Here is a 21415-nt window from a genome sequence, read left to right as displayed (position 1 = left end):
GCAGCTCACTCCGAAATCTGGACCCTGTCACTCGTGGTTTGACAAGGTTGTGGACAGATGGAAAATGTACTCCCGATTCCGGCGCGGGAAAAGCATCTTGAAGTTGACTGATAAACTTATCTAAATACACAAGTATTCAATCATTGGCAGCCGGAAAAGAGGACACGTTCCCTTGCTCCAAAATTGGTTGGTCCTGAGGAGAACCCATAACTCTGGGGTTCGAAACGCGTCGACCAGTTCTTATTTCCTTGCGTCGCACCGCTTTCAAAAATTTTATTTCCATGTGAAGTTTAAAACAATTTGTTATACTCATTTGGGCAATGCAAAAATGAAATGTTTTTGGACGTTTAAATTGAGATGTAATTAATTGTACAAGGGAAGAAAGGTCGCCACAAGGACCCAGTTCTTTACAGTGTATGTATGTTTTTTGTGTATGCATGAGTATAATGGCCATGAGTGTTTGATGAATGTTTGCATATTTTTTCTTTCTTTCCAGGGGAGCATTAGTTATGTGTCATTGTAATATATGTCTTGTAAAATTTTGTATATAAGACCTTAGCGCAAAAAAAGAAATGTTTCTGCGCAAAATTATTTTTGAAATGTGAAATAAATTTAAATCATTTCCGTCAAATAATAAGGAAATTCATAAAACCCTCCTCTCAAGTTTCATTTCTTTTTAGGAGCTACTAAAGTATTATGTTGGGTTTTCTCAGCTTGAACTGTTTGTTCTGTTTTCCTAGTATTTTCGGCTCAGTTCAGCTGAGTTTTTTGAGCCAAAACCCGGTGCTGTTTTCTTATTTGTGATCCTCTAGGCATCTTCAACTGAGTTCATCTGCCCTGGTGTTCTGGAGCCCAGCAGGTGTTGAACCGCAAGGGAATTGCCCTGACATTCCAGCAATGTCCACAGACGCAGGGCCTCTTAAAGGGTCCATGACCCCATCCCACCCTGTTTGTTGCAGTACCACATGGCACTGGCGTTGGCCATGAACACCTGCACTAGCCTTCCCTTGATGGAGGGTAGAAAGGCTTTCAGTGCCAGTCGCAACGCTCAGAGCTCTAGCAGGTTAATGTGGAGACTGGATTCTGCCAGAGACCAGAGGACTCTGATCTCCACCTCTCCCAGATGGATGCCCCAGCCCAGGAGTGACATATCTGTCAATATAGTCAGATCAAGTAGGAGAAGGAAAAGGAGTCTGCCACTGACCCAATCACGGTTAGCGAACCACGCCTGCAGATTTTTGCAGCTCACTCCGAAATCTGGACCCTGTCGGAGAGATTCCCCTGATGTTGTGCCCATTTGCACTTCAGGTCGCGTTTCAGAGCCCTCATATGCCAGCGGGCATATGTCCCAAGTAGGATGTATGAGGCCCAGCAGCCTCAGAGTCAGTGTCACCCCGAAATCCAGGATAGAGGTTGAAACATCCTATCAAAACCTGACTATCCTGGACATTAACAGGAGGATAAGCCTGAAACTGAACTGTGTCCAGAACAGCTCAGAGGAAAGGAAGTGTCTGAGAAGGCATCAGGTGTGACAAGTGCAGGATGTCTGCCATAGTCTGGAGGTGGGAGAGGACTTCCCGGGACAAGCTCGCCTTCAGCAGCCAGTTGTCGAGGTTGGGAAAGACTGGCACCCCTGATCTCCGCAGATAAGCTGCAACCACCACTATCTCCTTTGTGAAAACCCAAGGGAGCTGGTAAGGTCAAAGAGGAGCATGGTGAACTGAAAGTGTTGTGACCTACCATGAACCGTAGGTAACATCTGTGGGCATGCAGGATAGGGTAGCATTCACTATGCATCCTGGAAGTTGAATGTTACCATCCAGTCTCCCCGGTCCGTGGCAGGCAGGACTTGTGCAAGACTGAACATTTTGAATCTCTCCTTTTTCAGGAAGAAACTGAGAGAGCACATGTCTAGATTAGGACAAAGGCCTCCATCCTTCTTGGGCACCAGAAAGTAGCAGGAATAGGAAGCACAACCTACTTTTGATGCCGACTCCCTCTCTATGGCTCCTTTGGCCAAGAGAGTCTCCACTTCCTACCAGAGTAAGGAGAGATGGTCCTCTGTCAGCCTGTCGTAAGAGGGTGGCATGGGTGGAGGGGTGGTCACAAAGGGGAGGGAGTAGCCCCTTAGGAAAATCTGGAGAATCCCGAGGTCTGATGTTATTGACCTCCAGTGGTGCAGGTGATAGTGTATCCTGCCGCCCACTGGTTCCCCATGATGGTCAGAAGAGGCTTGGAGGCCAAGTCTGCCAGGGGAGTGGTGGACTGACCGAAACCTCAGTCTGCCTGACACACGATGTCTGTGGGTGCTGCCGTGTCCTCTGCCACGCAGGGTCTGGAAGCTTGTGTGCCGTAGTGACTGGGCAGGTACAGATGTGGCTGGAAAGCCTCTTCCATGGCCACAAACAGAGCGTACAGCAGACTAGGGTAAGAGGGGGCCATGGAAAGGCCCAAGGACCTGGTTTTAGCTGGTTGTAGCTGAAGAGACAGGAGCCATCAAAGGGCATGTCCATAAGCGAAGCTTGGACAGCCCATGTATGCCAGTTGTCCTCAGCAGGAGTGGTGCCGTAAGGCCTCCGCTGAAGAAACCACTCTGCCTAGCGAGTCAGTTGTGTCTAGCCCACATAGAATTATGAACTTAGCTCCATCCCTCCAATCTGTCACTGCTTGGGAGAGAATGGCCCAGGTCTCCTCCAGCACCTCAGGCAGCATCTGTGCAACCGAATGCCAAAGGAAATGGGAGTAATGGCCCAAAAGGTATGTGGTGTTCACAAACCACAATGTCAGGATGGCAGTAAAAAACACTTTCTTAGTCAAGGTGTCCAGCCTTTTGGATTCCCTATCCGAAGGGATGGTAGGGAAGGCGCCAGGGTTTACTTGGAAGTGGAGGCTTGAACAATCAATCTCTCTGGGATGGGGTACTGGGTCAGGAAAGAGGGGTCTACTGGGGTGGGGCAATGGCGGCGAGCAATTGTCCTGTTCACAGGAGCCCCTGTGCAGGATTTGGACCAGGCCCAGAGCAAGACATCTGTGAGGGCTTCTTGAAATGGGAGAAGCTTTTTTGAAGGGGTGACTCCCAATTGAAGCACCTCCATCAAGATGTCAATTTTGACGGCCACAGAGGACAGCTGAAGGTCTAGGACCTTGGTCACCACCCTCACCACCATAGCAAATGTGATTCCCTCCTTCTGGAGCCACGGTAGGAGGAAAGACCAAGCCAGTATCAGGGGAGGTGTCCAGTCCACTGGTATCCGCCAATTCCTCAAACCAGTCCATATCGAGGTCTAGGGGCTGGTTCTACAGCTTCCAGTGGCCCCTCCCAATACTCCCCAAGTCTTAGCCCAGAGGAATCTGGCTCAGGCTCCGGGCTGGAGGGAAAGGCTTCAGACTGACCCGAGTAGGCATCGCCTCTCTGGCACTGTGTCGGAGATATGAATGGGGATGTGGAAATGTGTAATATTTTACTTAGCATAAGCTACAGCCATTTAGGCTGTGGTGTCCATTTCGTTTCCGTCGTAATTCTCCCGTCCTCTGCTGCTCGTCTTTTCACTCTGCTTGTGTTATCTATTTTAGTTGACTTCCTGACTCAGCTAAAAGCAATGTACGTGCTGAGGGTTTATAGCTGCCAGTGCACCTGACCATAGATGTTAACTGTCGACCATTTACTGCTACCATAAGCATTTCTGCTCCCCCTCCCACTTTGCTGACCAAGTGGTTATTCATCCGCCCTGGTTTGCTGATAACTATTTCTAAAACTTGTTCTTCCTATTTCTGTTCACATGCTTACAGTGCAGAAAACCGGTATAAAAGGGACACAGTTTGTGAATTCAGTGTATTACCTCCTTGCAGCACTTGAGAGTGATGTGTGGATGTGATCCCACTCATGAGCGATTAATAAACTTGTTATTTATTCCAACTCCAGTGCTGACCTCTATTTTGTTGGTCTTTGAACCCATGGACAAAAGGGTGAGCCTGCATCAGTGTACCCCTAAAAAGGTACATATCCACAGGGAAGGTGCTGGCGGTGGCAACGGGAGCGTCCACAGTAGGACCAGCGGAGAGGAAGGTAGAGGTGGGTTGACCAGAGCCGGTCTGGATTCATCTGTAGATCCAAGGGTCCCAATTGGCGTTGAGGGCAGATCTGCCAGTGAGGAACTAGTAGGGGCGCCTCCTTATCCCACGGGCCCTGTGCAGAGATGGCCCAGGCATAGGCTCTACTGCAGAGCCAGACTTCAAGTGACAATCCTTCCTCATCGGATGACTTTGACAAGGATTAATTCGAAGACCTTCTTTGACTTCTTGCTCTTTTTCTTCTTTTGGGACTTACAGGAATGGGACAACTTAGACTGCGACGAAGATCGATGGCTCCGCGACTGATTCAGAGAATTTCTTGTCGACTGATCGAGACCATTGTGGTGTCACACCGAGCGGCAAGGAGCCTGAGGGATCGCTCCCTCAAGGCCTTGGGGTACATGGGATGACAACTAATGCAGGTCCTTCAGAGTTTGTGACAAACAAAAACTAGTCTGTCATCAGCTATCATAAATTGAAAATTCACTTGATCATAGAGGAGCAGTAATATCGCTAACAATTAAGGTCTCACCTTATCAAATTCAGCCACCTAGAGGTCAGCATCTTATTTTGCATTGTTTGTAGAACTTAGAACTAAGTATTGTCAGCTGGATTTGGTACAACGTTTATTTCAATGCCACATCAGCAGTATGGAGGATTGTTACTTTGCCATTGTGTTATTCACTACTGTTGTGTAGCATTTAAATATCATTGGCCAGCACCTCATGTCTGCCAGGTGGTGACAGCAATATAATTATTTTCCTTACATCATAAGGCCCGTCAGTTCAGTTCATAAACCTTTATTCGATTTTAAATAAAATCATAAAGGTACAATTACAAAATGCATTATTCATAAAACGGCACTCCATGGACCATAATAAAGCGCATACATAATGTGCAAGTTGACACACTACAATCAATTTAAAAATCGAGGTACATAGGAATAAATAGCAGCAACACAGATGGTGCGACAGATCCCACCAGCAGTGAACAGTACTGATATCAAAACCTCCAAGGGTCCACTATAAACAGAAATGGAGGGGTGACGGGAAAATATCAGAGAACAGACATAAAACCATGGACCGCAAAACTAAAAGCTAGTTATCTTTCCAAAGATTTATATGCGCTTTAATGAGTTGCTTTCAGGAAATAGCTAACTCTAAAGAACACCACATATGGGATCTAAAAGTTGCAAATAAAATAACGAGATTCTACACTGCCAGAACGCTAATTGCTTTAAAAAAGGGTTTAAGCGACAATCAAAATTACAACCTAAATTTATAGAAGAACATAAAATTAAGTAAGGACTGGGAGGTTGCACTGTTACATGGACAAACTGGCAAGCTATTACTAAACGAACCGGGCCAAAAAGGTAAACTTAATAGTCGCCAGACTGACCCAGCCCTAAAATGAACAAGAAGAGACTTTTCTCACCAGGTCAAAGGAAGATCTTAATACAGGACTGTGTCACTTAAATCCTGTAAATTGGATTTAATCCTTATTTAAGTCTTCACTAATTCCTCCCATAGCCTCAACGTCAGGCTAAACTATTTAAAAAAAAAACCAAAATAAATAAATAAACGTAACCAACCGTTTGTCTTTCATAAAAGTGACTACGGTGTATCAACGAATTACGAGAATCCTTTCGTACATAAAGAATCCTTTGTGTAAGAAAGCCACGGTAACATCAGCCAATACTCGAAGGATAAGTAGTCCTTAATTATCTGCATATTCAGGCCTGCTTTCTGCAAGGTCCAAATAGATGCCCAATGCATTAAGGGCGCCAAGTGTGCTAAAATCGAAACATACAGCAGTTCCAGCTCTGTTTGCAGAATATAATGTGGGCTAGCTGATGGAATAGAAAGGAGTCGTCTGCAGACATGATTTTCCTCATACTGGAGTGATGAAAAGTTAGAGCAACCTCAAACACCAGCCCAATATAAATCAATTGGAACACACTGAGCTTTATAAATGTTAAGCAGAGGCAGCAATGCCATACAGCCTTGGGGCAGTCCTCAGCAACCCAAAAAGGTGGCAAAAAATCTAGGCCTCCTAGCTGAGGTTAGCCTCCCAATGAGCGAGCGGGTGAAAGCTACATGCAGCACCTGGTTTGCGCATGCTGAGGAGAGTATTCGAATGGTTGCCTCTCTACACAAGAAAAACTCTCACGCAGGCTCTTGTGTTTAGCCGCTTAAGACTACGGAAACGCCCTAATGGTAGCAGCTAATGAATCCCTCTTATCGAGACCAAAAGAGGTTCAGAATACCGCAGATCGTTTTGTTCTAAAGCCCCTACCCCGCACTTCTTCAGAACCCATTGTCAGATCTCTGCACTGGCTTTCTATTAGGAGGCAAGCTATTTTTAAAGTACTGTGCCTGGTACATAGATCCCTTTTAGGCAAAGGGCCGACATATCTCCAAAACAGACTTTCTATTTATCTGCCTACAAGAAATCTGAGATCCAAAGACCAATTTTTCCTCCACCCACGCCACATTCGTACAGTCAGACATGGAGGGCGATCCTTTTCATATCTGGGTCCTTTTCACTGGAACAGATTTCTATTTCACATTCTCACATGCTCCGATTTTGATCGTTTCAAAAGCTACTCAATCCTGGCTCTTTTGACTGCACTCCTTTGTTCCTTCTTCCTCTGGGTCAGTACTTCAGGGCCGAGATACCCCTTCGGAGTTGATTGGTCGCGCTATATTACATGTTGGGAGCATTTCATAAAATTGGGGCTATAGTAAATTAAGTAAAGCACCTGCAGTTATAGACATCTTCAAAGAGGTATTCTGAAAGTGAGTATGGCAATAAACTGCAGAGTCATAAATAAACTCCACGGTGGATTAAACCCAGATCTGAGACTTGGGTGGGGGGGGTTGCTGAATGTTTGCATTGTTCAGCATTTCGTTCATCATCTGTTCTTTTTCGCTTTTGACACCCTAAGTGGGACGGGTATGCCCAGACGTGGGTCCCGTGTTCACTATGCCACTGGATCAAGCTAGCCTGGCTGATGAAGAGTAAAACCCCGAACTCTGTCCCAGGATGCTTGTTTACAGTCCAGGGAGGATTTGGCTTGGCATTTCAAGCTGGACTATTCCTATGAGGCGCAGGTTCAAGACTGATTTGCATAAGGCTGGGTCCAAACTAGGGTGGGCATGGTGAGCAAAAAAACGATGGATTAAATCCAGATCTGTGACTGGGGGTGAATGTTTGCATCGTTCAGCATTCATCCATCATCTGTTCTTTATGGAAAACTGTTGACCTTAGTTAAGATGTTGCTACCAATGGGTATGTTAAAAATAGGGGATTTACCTGGGCCACAAGCCATCATTTGAGACTTACCGAAATGAGTAACTAAATCTATTTCACCCATAAAAGACAAAGGAACACACCACCTTGCGAAGCGCTAGATGCATGGGCCATAAGTACGGCCTCTACAGCGTATAATAAAGCTACAACGCGGGTCGTCCCCACCACCGGGCCGTCATCAGAGGCATTAGTTAGACCAGGGATAAGATTATTAATATAAAGAGTAAACAATAAAAGGGTCAGGATACAACCGTGGCAAACTCTCCGGGAGAGATCAAAAGAGTCCGTCAATTCCCCAAAGTGCTGTTGCGTACTCTGGCAGTCAGGTTAACAGGAAGGGTATGAAGAAAACCGACCACTGAGATTTCTACCTCTATTTCCACCAAAAACAGCCCCAACTTGGAATGGTTAACACAATCGAGGCAGCAGACAGGTCCATAAAGGCTATGTACAGTGGGCAGCGCCTGGCGATATTGTACTTGACTAGATAAAGATGCAAATACAGACACGGCTTCATTGTGCCCAGCCCCAACCTGAACCCAAACCCATACTGACAAGGGTTTAAAATTTTGTTTTCGTTAGACCAAAGTTTGAGGCGCGAAAACACAACCGCCTAAAATTTTCACAGTACTATCAATTAAAGAAATCTATCTGTAGCACCTCGGAGTATTTGGGTAACCAGTCTTAAAAATCGGGACAATAACAGTAAGTGACCATGACCTAAGAAACAAACCTGTTACTCAAAAAGATATTGAATACGTTAGTAAGCAATGGTTCCTAGATCTCGGGTTTGCACTTTTTTCCCCAATTTTATACAGCTCAAAATCGATCTGTATGTTTTGAAGTGCTTTACATGAGCACCAGTTACATTACACAAGAACAGATTCATTTTGGACGGCACAAGGAGATTAAGTGATTTGGCCAGAATCACAGGATGTTGAGCCGACGTCGAGACTCAAACCTGGTTCCCCAGTTCCAAAGTCAGCAGCATGAAAATGGGAAACTAACTTGCTACCAGTAATGCCACATCGCAGGGTGTTATTTTATTTATTTTTATAGTTTTATATAGAGCGACCATGACCCTGTGGGTATCATAACGATTTTCAGTATACAGAGAGCAGAGCAATAATAACAATACTATCATTCGAGAAAAATACGAAATAAAGTAGTATCTGGAAAGGAAGGGTAAACTTTAGAATGTTCAGAGAGCATAGGTGATAAACCAATAAAAACAAAAGTATTGAGTATCGAGAAAAGTGAGGGTAGTGTCAGCATGGAGAAGTTGAAAACATGAAGTAGCCAGTATGCCATAGTCGTGAGGAAAATTGAGTATTCGGGAAGGGTATCTTAGGATCAAGGGAAGACATTTTTCAGAAGAAGGTCTTGGACTTCATTCTTGAAGGACAGTTGAGAGATTCATTCTGATTTCAGGGGGTAAGGAGTTCAACATTCTTCGAGCTATCCCAGAGAAAAATCGGTTAAGTTTTCTTCTTGTGGAATCTGAGGTTTCAGAAGTAAGGATAAGTTACTTATCTGTAATCCTGGTTCTCTTCCCAGGGTATACTCATCAAATCATAAGCACTGAATAGTCCCGCCCACGTGCGGGGACTCTGGAGCATTAACAATATAGGCATATAAACATATATATATATTAATGCATGTTTAACCAAATCTAAGGACTAGTCCTATGTGAACAAACATCAATATATATTATTATTTGGCATTTGTAAAGAGCGTAGCTAACCTAGGGCATCCCAGTGTGAGCAGCTAGACAAAAGGGTACGTGGTTGGATTATAAGGCAGATTGTTGGAATAGCCAGGTCTTGAGTAGTTTTCAGAAGGGGAGATGACTGGATTCTGCGAGGAGGTGTAGGAGCATTGTGTTCCAGAATCTGGCTACATTGTAGGAAAAAGATCTTCCTCTGCTTCTTACCCTTCTGATTTTAGGGATGACTGCGAGGTGGAGATTGGCCGAACGAAAGCATTTTCCGGGGCGGTAGGAAGCAATGAGAGAACTGTTGATAGCTGGGCCATTTCCCCATAAGGCCTTATGGGCTATACACAGAACTTTGAGTTTTAATCTTTCCAAAACAGGTAGCCAGTGTAGTCTCTTCAGGGCGGGTTTGGCCGACTTGTTTTTTGGAACCCCCAGTCTAGCAGTGCAGTTCTGTGCGACTTGGAGCTTCCTCATCATTGCTTTGGGGGCTCCTAAGTAGAGGGAGTTTCCATAGTCTAGGCTCGATAGGACCAAGGCCTGTATCAGGGTCCTACTTGAAGTCATAGGAAGTAGTCTGATGGTGCCAAAACATGCCCCTATTACTCTCACTGCTTGGTCTTCGAACTTAAGGGAGTTATCTAGCCAGACGCCCAGGCTTTTGATCCTGATCGTGGGAGTTGGGGCAGGACCCACGTAGGTGGGCCATATCAGTTTGAGATCCATGCTAGAGGTGTTGCCCAGAAGCATTAGTCCATTTAACTTGAGGCAGGAATGCTCCATCCAGGAGGCCCTTTCTCCAAACAGGTTTTACCTGTCTCTCTCATACCACTGGTGATCAACAAACTCTACAGATCCAGGACAGAGATGATGCCGATCGCGCCAGAGTGGCCTCACCAGTGGTGGTACCTGGACCTTCTACATCTTTTCAAGAAGCTTATAAGCGTTTTAGGTATATGCATATAGCGTATGCATATATAATATACACACTTGCATATAAATAAGTAGCCTAAAGCCCAATATTAGGCTAAGATATGCCAGTTTTGCATTGTATTTTTGCTTTCAAATAAATCATATATAACAATGAGAAATATACTTTTAACATGTTTGAACCTAGCCTTTATTTTCAAGGAAAAAGGCAAGGTAATACCAGGCAGATTAGCCCAGAGGGCTGCATATAGAACATTCACTAAAAAACTGGCGCCGTGCCTTTAAAACAGGTGACAGTTAGGTCAGGTCTTTTTAACGGTGTATTACATTGTATAGTGATCATGAGCAAATAGTGTGTTGCTATAAGCATGGTATTCGTCAGGGCAGGAGGGAGGGTTGCTTATGACTTTGATGAGTATACCCCTGAAAGAGAACCATGATTTCAGGTAAGTAACTTATCCTTCTCTTTCAGGGGATACTCAATAGTCATAAGCACTGAATAGAGCAGCAAGCCCATTCTGGAACCCTGCGGACGAATAACAGCATTGCGAACATACTCTGAACAGCATGTTAACCAAACTGGGCATCCGCCTGAGTATCAATCTAGGCAGTAATGGCGGGCAAAGGTGTGCACTAAGCGCCATGTAGCCGCTTTGCATATCTTTTGAATGGGTACTTTCTTGAGAAGAGCCGTAGTAGCGGCTTTACCTCCCGTAGAGTGAGCCTTTGACTTGCCAGGGAGCTACTTATGAGCTAACTGATAAGATAACGTGATACAAGATACTATCCATCTAGCAATGGACTGCTCAGAAGAAGGGAAACCAGTATGCATTGGACTATAGTTTACAAAAAACTTTCTTATGTCCTTAGTTTTTTCAAGACAGAATTTGAGCACCCTTTTCAGATCAAGTGAGTGTAATGCCCTCTCAGGAGGAGTGGTAGAATTTGGAAAAAATGTGGGTAGAGTAATTGATTGGTTTATATGAAAATCCGAGATCACCCAAGTAGGAAACTCTGGTGTGTTCTCAGAACCACTCTGTTAGCATGGAAAACAAGAAATGGCTCTGTAGAACATAAAGTCTGAATCTCGCTCACTCTGCAAGCAGAGGTAATTGCCACAAGAAAAGCGGCCTTCGAAGACAGGTGTTGCAGAGAAGCTTTGTGAATGGTTTCAAAGGTGGGCTCATTAATTTGGAGGGGACGACATTAAACTCCGTGGGAGGGGAGGGTGACCAAATTGCTGGATAGACCTTTCTTAGCCTTTTTAGGAAGTCTTTACCAACTGACATTTGAAAGAAAGAGGCCTGAGAAAGAGACTGTCTCTAAGCTGTAATTGCTGCCAGATGTACTCTAATAGAAGAGAACTGTAAACCTGCTTTAGCCAAGTAAAAAAGATATGATAGAATAACCTGTTCTTGACCCAGGATAGGATTATGTCCGTTAGCTGTAAACCAAAGATCGAAATACTTCATTTTGAAAGCGTACGATTTCCTCGTAGATGGCCTTCTCCCTTCCTTTAAAATCTGCATAGAGTCCTGCGAGAGGCCTAGGTGGCCATATTGGAGAAACTCAGGAGCCATGCTATCAATATCAGTGATGGAAGGTAAAGATGAAAAACCTTCCCTCCGGACTTGGTTAACAGATCCTGGTGGCATGGCAACCTCCTGTGTGGCATCTTGGAAAGATGTAGACGGTCCGGGTACCATCACTGGCGAGGCCACTCTGGTGCGATCAGGATCATCTCTGTCCTGGATCTGTAGAGTTTGTTGATCAACAGTGGTAAGAGACACAGGTGGAAAAGCATAGAGTAATTTCTCTGACCAGTTGATCAAAAGTGCATTCCCTCTGAAGCCTGTTTGAGGGTACCTGGATGCGAAGGCGAGGCATTTTGCATTTGCCGCGTCCGCAAAAAGATCGATGTCTGGATAACCCCATCTACGAAAAAAGTTGTGTGCTACCTCATCTTTCAGCACCCAGTCGTGCACTTTGACAAAGTTGTGGCTTAGGTTGTCCGCTTGCACATTGAGGGTGCCTGGGAGGTGAACTGCTGATATGGAGATGTTCCTCGCCAGTAGCCATTTCCAAATCGCTTGTGCCTCGAGAGACAGGGGTCTGGATCTGGTTCCTCCCTGTTTGTTCAGGTAGTACATCGTTTTGGTATTGTCCGTCTGAACCAACAAGAAACGTGACTTTAAGGTGGGAAAGAACGCCTTGAGAGCCAGTTGTAGAGCTCTTAGTTCCAACATGTTGATGTGTTTGGTTTTCTCCTTTTCTGACCACATCCCCTGAACCTGAAGAGGACCCATGTGAGCACCCCAGACCTGAAGGGACGTATCTGTGACAAGTGTTTGTTTGGACAGTTCCAGGTGGAACTGAACACCTTTCAGCAAATGAGGATGTAGCATCCACCATCTTATTCAGACTCAGACTGAATGAGGAAGAGTTATGGTGTCCTCACAGCGACTGGAGACTTGAGACCATTGGTCATCTAGTGCTTGTTGCAACGGTCTTATCTGTAGTCTGGCATTTGGAACAATGAATATGCAGATGCCATCGAGCCCAGCAGAGAGGATACCATGACCATGGGATGAGATGTTCGTAGGAGAGTATTTTGTAGATGTTCCTGTAGGAGACTGGGAGAGGCAATCTTGAGCAGACAGTTGTCTAGATAAGGATAGACAAAGATCTTTTGTTTTCGCAGGAAAGCCGCTACTACTGCCATGCACTTTGAAAAGTGCAAGGAGCCGACTTGAGTCCGAAAGGCAGAAGTTCGAACCGGTAGTGGTCTGACTCTGCCCTTTATCGTAGAAACTTTCTGTGCTTTCGAGAGATTGGGATGTGAAAATAGGCATCCTGAAGGTCTATGGAGCACATCAAGTCCCCTTGATAAATGTGTGGAACGATTTGGTGCAGTGCCAACATTCTGAATCTCTCTTTGAGAACAAATTTGTTTATAAGACTGAGATTGAGTATAGGTCTGTACTCCTTGTTTGGACCTTTCTTTGGAACCAAGAAGTACCAGGAATAAATCCCCGGACGATATTGATTCCAGGAAACCTTTTTGATGGCATGTTTTTGTAACAAGATGGAGACCTCCGCTCGAAGCAGCTTTAGCCGATGTTCTGGAAGTTTCCAAGTAGGTACAGCCGGAGGTTGGGATTTGAATCTGATTGAATACCCATTCCTCGCAATATTGAGTACCCAGTTGTCTTGTGTTATTTTGTGCCACTCGTCCAAGCGAAACTTTATACTTTTATGGATAACATATCTGGGGGAATCAAGTACTCACTGCTTGGGTTATTGCTTTGCCGAAGGGATAGCTTGTCGAGAGGTTCCTCTTCCTCTCCCCGGCAGTCGCTGATGGTAATGCAATCTCACATGAAGATATTGCGATGACTAGTGAAGGGTTTGAGCCCTCTACTGGTATTGGCGGAGGTCATATGGGCGGTATCGACGTCTCAAGTCCTTCCTTTTCTCCAGGCCGACCGCCTTCAAGGTGTCCAATTCTGACTTCACCCTTGACATCTCATCATCTGCATGAGAGCCAAAGAGGGAGGTACTGTTAAATGGAAGGTTAATGATTCTGTGTTGGGTCTCTGGTTTTAAGCCTGTGAGTCTCAGCCAGGAGGATCATCTAGCGCAGATACCATGCGAGTAGCCATGAGCTCCAAGGTCAGATGCATCTGCTGCTGCACTTATGACCTGATTCGCTACGAGCCCTCCTTCCTGCAGGATCTCCTGAAAATCCTGTTGATCTTCTTTTGGTAACTTTTCAGTAAACCTTGAAAGAGTCCCATAACGAACAGTCATATTGACCTAACAGAGGGGAAGCACTAGCAACCTTCATGTAGGAGGAAGAGGTGTTACACATCCTCTTACGATGGAGTCCATCGCTTTGCTGTCCTTATAAGGAGGGACTACAGAAGAGTAAGCCCCCATGTGCGCTTTCCTTGCTGCTTACAAAATAACCAAATGTGGTGGAGGATCAAACCTCAAACAATGGGCCCTGTTCTTGGGCCATATATTTCTTTAGTATATGTGGAGGTGCTGCTCCAATTGAAGCCGGAGTTAGAAAGGTATGGAGCGCCGGTTCTAGCAGCCCAGGAACCAAAGTATGCAGAGGTCTAGTGGAAGCCCTGTGATGAAGTGTCTCGAATATGACAGACGTTCATGGGGCAAAGGAAGGCATCTCAATGTTGAGCTTCGCAGCCCCTCTACATAGGACCTCGTTTAAGGTAATGACGTCATCCACAGGTGATACTCTGATAGGTGGAGTAGACGACAAAGTAGGAGAGTAATCAGCCACCAAACATCTGGAATCAGTGGACCATGATGGAGACGTGAGTCTCTGCTCTCTAGGCGTATGGTTTTGAGATCTAGATTTAGAGAGTCTAAGAGGTGTCCCTGATCCATGTCTCCTTGCAGCTGGAGATCTTTCAGGCGATTTAGTAGGCGGTGTGGTTGGGTGCACTTGCAAAGGTCCGAGAAGGAGAATATATTTGAGAATAGTCAGACCCAGGGCTAACTCTTTGCGTTTTCCGCTCCTTTCCACTCTTCAACAATCTCGGGGATAGATTGATCGGAGGTGAATGCTGTTCCAGAGCAGGGGAACCTCCGGCTTGATTTGGACAACTCAAAGGCCCGGGGAGGATGAAGCACTCCTCTACGTCATTCCCATAGATGTGAAGTCCTGAATTTCAGTCTCCTGAATTTCCCTCGACATCAAAGGATCCCTCGACGTCGGTACTGGTGATTCTCTTAGCCAGTGGAACCATAGGGGCGGATCGAGGTTTCAACGTCAACCCTTGATGTCGAACTTCTCGTAGTCGAAGGTGACCTTTTGGCTGGAGACCTTCTCAATGCCGACCTTCTTGATGCAGACCTTCTCGACGCCCACCTTCTCAATGCCGACTTTCTCCTCGCCCACCTTCTCGATGGCGATGATCGAGCTCGCTCTGCCATCGGTGACAAAGAATCAGCTCGACTACGAACAGGGTCAAATGCCGTCGTAGTCTTCGATGTCATTGTTGTCTTCGATCTTTGAGGTGCCCTTGACGTCCGTGGTGTCTTTGACGTCGGCACCGGGGACTTTAACGACGACCGCCCATGTCGGCGAAGAGTCTTCGAAGTCCAGCGGCTGTACTCTGCCGTCGTAGGGAAAACGGACTTGGACCGTCTACAAAGAGAGGTCGACCGATGAGAAGCTGGCACATGAGCTTTAGACTTATTTGCAATATGGTTTTTCGATGTGGACTGTCTTCCCATCGATGACTTAGAAGCTGAAGCAGAGGAAAGGGGAATTTTTGACGTTGATCTTTCTCACGAAGGCGAATCCGACTAATGGCTTCTTTTTCCCCCCTTTTTTTTACGCTCGGACCTTACTTGAGAGGAGGGCTCTTTAGAGGGATGTCCTTCCAGGTCACTTACAGACTCCTTGATCTTCTCCCTTTCGCGAAGAGTTCTTCTAAAAAACTGCTGGCAATAGTAGCACTTGTCAGGTCTGTGTGAGGAAGGTAGGCACACAATGCAGACCGAGTGCAGATTAGATTTTGCCATTTTCTTCCCACAGGGAGGGCACTTATTAAATAAGGCTAGCATTTCTGACAGAAAAAATTGCTGGAAAACCAGAAAAAATGATGGAAAAGTAGTACTAGTACTGAAAAACGTTGAGTGAAGTCAAAAAAGTTTACTTCAGAAAACCAATTAGTGAGAGAAATCCACTAACTGACTAGCTCAATGCTCGAGGATCCTCACAGAAGGAGCCGGAAATAAGACCTGACCTAACTGTCACCTGTGGGGCATGATGGGAGCCTGGAGGTTCTGGAGGTTTTAAAGGCACGGCACCAGTTTTTTGGTGAATGTTCTATATGCAGCCTTCTGGGCTAAACTGCCAGCATGTTAGGAGTATATTTCTCTATGTCATGGAAATGATGTCTTATATAATTTATTTTAAATGAAAAATACAATGCAATATTGCCATATCTGAACCTAATTTTGGGCTTTGGGTTGCATATTTATATACATGTGTGTATATTATATATGCATACAATATATAAATTGATGAATGTTTACACAGGACTAGTTCTTAGATTTGGTTAAAAATGCATGGATATATATATTTATATGCATATATTGTTGTTAATGCTCCAGTGTCTCCGCACGTGGACGGGCTATTCAGTGCTTATGAAAATTGATGAGTATCCCCTGGAAGAGAAGGTGCTGGAGTTTGTAGATGATCTGGAACCACAAGAGAGTTCTAGTTTCTGAACAAGATATCTAGGGGTTTGGAAGTGGAGGGCTTTGTGTGTCATGCAGGCATTTGTTTTGATGCATTCTTGTGTTGTGAGCGAGCCAGTTAAGAGATTTCAGATCGGGGTGATGTGGTTGTTTCTTTTTGAGCCAGTGATGATCTAGCAGCAGAGTTCAGCAAGGCTCTCAGAGAAGCAAGTATGGATCACGGCAGACCAGAGAGGGTTGCACTTCCATAGTCCTACCTGGGAATCACTAGAGCTTGCACTGCATGCGTGAAGTTGTTTTGGGGGGATGGAGGGTTAATTTCCTTAGAATGCTTATATGGTGATTCGATCCTTTGGTGGTGGCACTGATGTGTTTCTCCATGTTGAGGTTGTTGTTGAGAGTAAATCCCAATGATCTCACTGAGTCAATGACTTGTGGAATGCAGTTGAGGGCTGTTAGATGTTTCAACCATTCTTCAATGACAGGTGACTGGTTAGGGGGGGCAATTAGTAGGACATCTGTTTTTTTAATATTGACTTAGAGGTGATTGGATGCTAGCCAATTTTGAGTTTTCTGAAGAGTTGTGTTGAGGAAGCTGATGTCTTCTAGGGCGGAGACCTTTAAGTATAGTACGGTATCGTCAGTGTACATGTGATAGTGGATACTGGATGAACTCAAAATTTCCATAAGAGGTTCCATGAACAGGTTGAGGAGAGTGGGTGAAAGTGAGGAGCCCTGTAGGGCCCCTAATGTGACCGGCTTGGTCTGCGATAGTGAGTAATTAACTTTGACTCTTTGAGACCTGTTATGGAGATAGAAGGTGAACCAGTTGGACGGATCCTGATAACCCCATACAGTGTTCCAAAAGATCTAGTAGGTTGTCATGCTTAACCATATCAAATGCCAACGATATGACCAATAGTGTGGTCTTTTGCAATAACAGTCAGTGACCTCACTCACAGCTGCAAAGACTTACATCCTGCGCCACTGGAGGAAATCAGACTCACAAAGAGTAGTTGGATGAGTTAGCTAGGACACTGGCTGGCTGTAACTGTTATCTGGAAGACGAAAGATGAGATTACTTTTTTTTGCACCAGGTTTTATAACCCTTGTTCAGAATCTCAGCTACATCTACCTTGCTATGATCTTGACCTGTGAGGACTATACACCTGACTCCTAATGAGCTGCTGCCCTTGCTTGTCTTGTAACTTCTGTCTAGTGAAATGGCTCTTGTATGATATATGTATCGCTGTGGATTATCATGTAATAGTTTCTACCTTTTTACAGGAAAGTGTGTGGCTGGGGAGAGATTTAATGGGGATGCGTAGGGAATATGGGTTAAATGGTATTATTTGACTGAATGTATATGGCATTGTGCTCTGCTGTGGTACTTTTAAAGTATTTTAGCCTCATACACATCTGACTGCCCTATTTGAGTTGTGTGTTTTGCACACTCAATCATCTTTTTAGAAACATGAGAGGATATTGCTTAGAAGGGTTTTGATTAATGAAAAGGCTGCTTTAGTTCCTTAAAGAATCTGAGCATATTTTTCAAAACACCTAGAGATGGATGTGCACTGAAAAGCCATAAGCGGGTTGGTAAAATAAAACACATGCTTTTTTATAAACATCAGGCAGGATTCGGCAACCACAACAAAGGCTTTCATTCTGGTGAAATCACAAAAAATCATATCGCCACAGAGCACAACTGTCTCAAAAGTTACCTGCATTTGTGTTTGATCCCTGAAGGAGCACTGTCAAAGTTTCCATCACCAGCAAGGCAAGCCGTTTCTGGTCCTCTGCAGAGCAGCTGTTGGACAGATCCTCTGCAACAAAAAGCATAACATCTTTAGTAGCAGAATACGCATGAGCTCTGCTGCTCATGCTGGCTCTGTCAACCATGGAGTGCCTTATACATTATGTGCTTCTCAGTTGATACAATTCCTGTCAGTTTTGGGGTTCATTAGCGGGCCTATCGACAAACACTTGATTGCCACTAGGAAAGAATTTCAGTTTAGGGACATGTTGTTCTTATTCCTTCAAAAAAAACTAAAAAACATTAACAGCAAAAAATGGGGACTAACGTTAATGTGTGATAGCAAACTGTAAATCACCTATTAACTTAAAGTAATAAACACTGTTAAAGCACAAAAGGTCTGGGTTTAATATGCTAACACATACAGCATTAGTATATTAGAGCAAGACACAGGAAAAAGCTAGCATGAGGGTCGGAGAGGCCTAAATCTATCTGTAAATTAGTCCCCCGTGCAGTTCAATGCAAGCACTCATTTGGAGTTGGAAGGACACACCCAAACAACCAACAGCATTAGGTGATAGATGAATTCTCCACTGGGTTGAGCCAAGACATGATTGACAAATTCTCAAGCCAATGCCTGATCAAAAAAGGTCAATGGTTTAAATAGCTGGACGCAAATCCACTTAATGTATATTATTAGCAACAGGTCTGTCTGACAACTGTGCTGTTAAAACTCAGACCTAAAAATGCGAACATAGATAAAATACTTGAATACAAGCATGTGACTTATTGCTAAATTGAGTCAGTTGTTTATCGAGATCACGCTTTACTCATACCAGCGTAGTCTAAATATGGAAAAATCAACATATACTACGAGATGATTAGTTTGCACATGTAAACAAGCGAAAGACTTTAGAGACGCCAGATGAACAAGTTACTTACTTTCTGTAACGATATATCTGTAAGAGAGATAGATTCGTTTTAGATTCCTTACCTTGTGAATTACCCTCAGGCGTCAGACTGGATCTGGAGAATTTTTTCGTCAGCAGTACCCCCTGCACGTTGAAAGGTGGCGTCGGTCGGCTCCGCGTTCGTCGTCGTGATCGCCAGGATGACGTCGCGGCAGCTACTTAGACATTGCCCTCAGTTCTGTACACAAGTTTCCAAACCAGAAGCGCAGAGCCATGCAAGACACTGACCACTGGTGAGCAAAACTAGGGCCCTTAAAAGAAATCCTTAACCCTAGAAGTCAGTTCTCAGAACGGGGAGGATGGGTGGGGCAGTAAGGAATCTATAACTAAACTATGTCTCTTACATATATATCGTTACCGAAGGTAAGTAACTTGTTCATCTGAAGGAGACAGTTATAGATTCTTTACCATATGAATAGATACCCCAGCAATACCAATACCAAGCTAGTTCCCTTCTGTGCAATGGCACAGAAGGGAACTAGCTTGTGGGATGAGTTTGCATTTTGCTCTTTTACAACAATTACTCAAAGCTGAGCTATCCAGTGCCTGAAGAGGGCAGACCCCCCCCCCCCCTCCCCCTTATCCCATGCTGTTTGCGGTAGTGGGTAGAAGCTAAATGGGAATGACATAACGACACCAATGGATGAAGAAAGCTGGCTAAAACCCCTTTAAATAAAGTATTGTACATATATATATGTTTTTTAATGTAAAGTTCTTGGCTAACGCCAGACCTAAAAAGATGCACCAAGAAATGGAGTCAGTGAACCTGCTCCGGTTTATATTAACAGCTTTCAGCACTCACGCTTTTTAAAATCCTTTTCTTCAAACATAAGTTGGCTTCTAACAGCCTCCACCCACAATCGTACAGGAGACGGAATCGGATCACCAGACAGCACTGGAAACCACTGGCTCAAATTAAGCACTGCTGAATCCCCAACCGATTTCAGTATTGGCCAACTACATACTGCACAAATAACGCAGTCATGTCAAATCAGGAATTCAATCTATTTAGTGAGCCCTTTAGAAAAGGCGCACCATTCCTCGACAGTTATAATACCAATACAGCATTCCAAGGGTACCAAACCAGTAGTTGAATGCTAAATATATGGATCATACTTAGTGGATAGTGCCCCCCCTTTTGGGAGAGTTTACTCCATTTTGTTCGTGTGTATGATTTTTCGCACCCTGGTCTGTAGGTGCAAAATCAGTAGCGATTCTTCAGTCTGTTTGTGATCGAGAAACAGAAGTAGTACCACACTGTGTGGGTGGTGGTACAACAGTGGTAGTGAACCTAAGGGCGGAGTACAGGGAGAAGGCCCCAGTATCGGGTACAATGGCAAAACATTCTGCGAAGGCAGATGTGAAGTTATACAGCACTGAGTGGGCACGTGAGAGACTAGAAACTCTGCAGGTGCAAATTGGTGAACACCCCCTTACGCATATCCTAGGTGGATATTCCAGAAAGGCCCCCGCTACCCACAACCCACTTATAAGGGGCCCAAACTCACCATATTAAACCGAAGACTTCCAGATTCCCAGCACCATTTTCAGAAGTGCTTTAAACATATAGCAGAGTTTGAAGATTTGTTTCTCACGTGCAGCAGCTGAACCACAATATTACAAATCCACAAGTAAAGTAAGGGTAAAAGGTTACAGGTCTGACTGAGCACACAATGGTTATACAGCAGTTTCAAGATCAATCGAGCCACTTAAAGTGCCACTGGGCAGCACATTGTTTGCCCAAGGGTGGAGCGCAGCCACCGGGATCCTCGGGAGGAGGCTGTCGGTCTGTGATGCACACAGGGCAGCCGGGCATGGAGCAGGCTGCACCTGGGAGCTGGGCACAGGATTCCCGAGCCAAGCGCCGCCCGCAACGCCCTCGGACCTTCGCGTGATTGCTAAAAAATGGCAGATGGAAGCTCCAAACTTTTTCGGATTCGAGGGCGTGTTCCTGCTGTTCGAAAAAGGGCGTGGCTAAAAAGTGGAAAGAACAGCACGGAACACGCCCCCGAATCTGAAAAAGACGGAGCCTATTTGGAGGGACGGCTCTCTCCTCCAATGGCTGGCCTCCGTTTAGGAAGCCAGCCAATGGAGGAGAGGCAAAAAGAGAGGCGGGCTAAAGAGCCACTCTCAGAAACATAAGATCTCCGGACTTCCGGTTCTGCCTTCGGCAGAACCGGATGGTCCTCGAACTAAGAAGGACCTAAATATTAAACATTACATACCCAAAGATCTCAGGAAATTATAAGCTTATTTGCTGTGCTTGCCATTCTTTAATGTTTCATGTACGTGCTGTCTATATAATAAGACACAACACCAAACACCACTATCATCTATGTATACTGAAGCATAATTCTCCAAAAATCACACCAGAAAGTTTATGGCCACACTCTCATGAAGTTTTAAAATGCATCATTTTACCCT

At 44.8% G+C, this 21415-nt stretch overlaps 1 protein-coding gene across 10 annotated transcripts in view; it reads right to left on the bottom strand.

Moving 5' to 3' along the window:
- WDFY3 (WD repeat and FYVE domain containing 3) overlaps positions 1 to 21415 on the bottom strand; it is a 1391721-nt gene that overhangs the window by 945538 nt on the left and 424768 nt on the right. For all 10 annotated transcript variants that reach the window (XM_085636566.1, XM_085636564.1, XM_085636563.1 and 7 more), the window contains one exon: positions 17989 to 18090. In XM_085636566.1, the coding sequence (XP_085492692.1) occupies positions 17989 to 18090 (102 nt within the window). The remainder of the gene's footprint in view (positions 1 to 17988; positions 18091 to 21415) is intronic.

Source organism: Triturus cristatus, chromosome 2_1 (assembly GCF_964204655.1).
Source record: "Triturus cristatus chromosome 2_1, aTriCri1.1, whole genome shotgun sequence".
In the NCBI taxonomy this organism is placed as follows: Eukaryota; Metazoa; Chordata; class Amphibia; order Caudata; family Salamandridae; genus Triturus; species Triturus cristatus.
The sequence above is the reverse complement of the archived record's forward strand: the minus strand, read 5'-3'. Positions and strand labels throughout refer to the sequence as shown.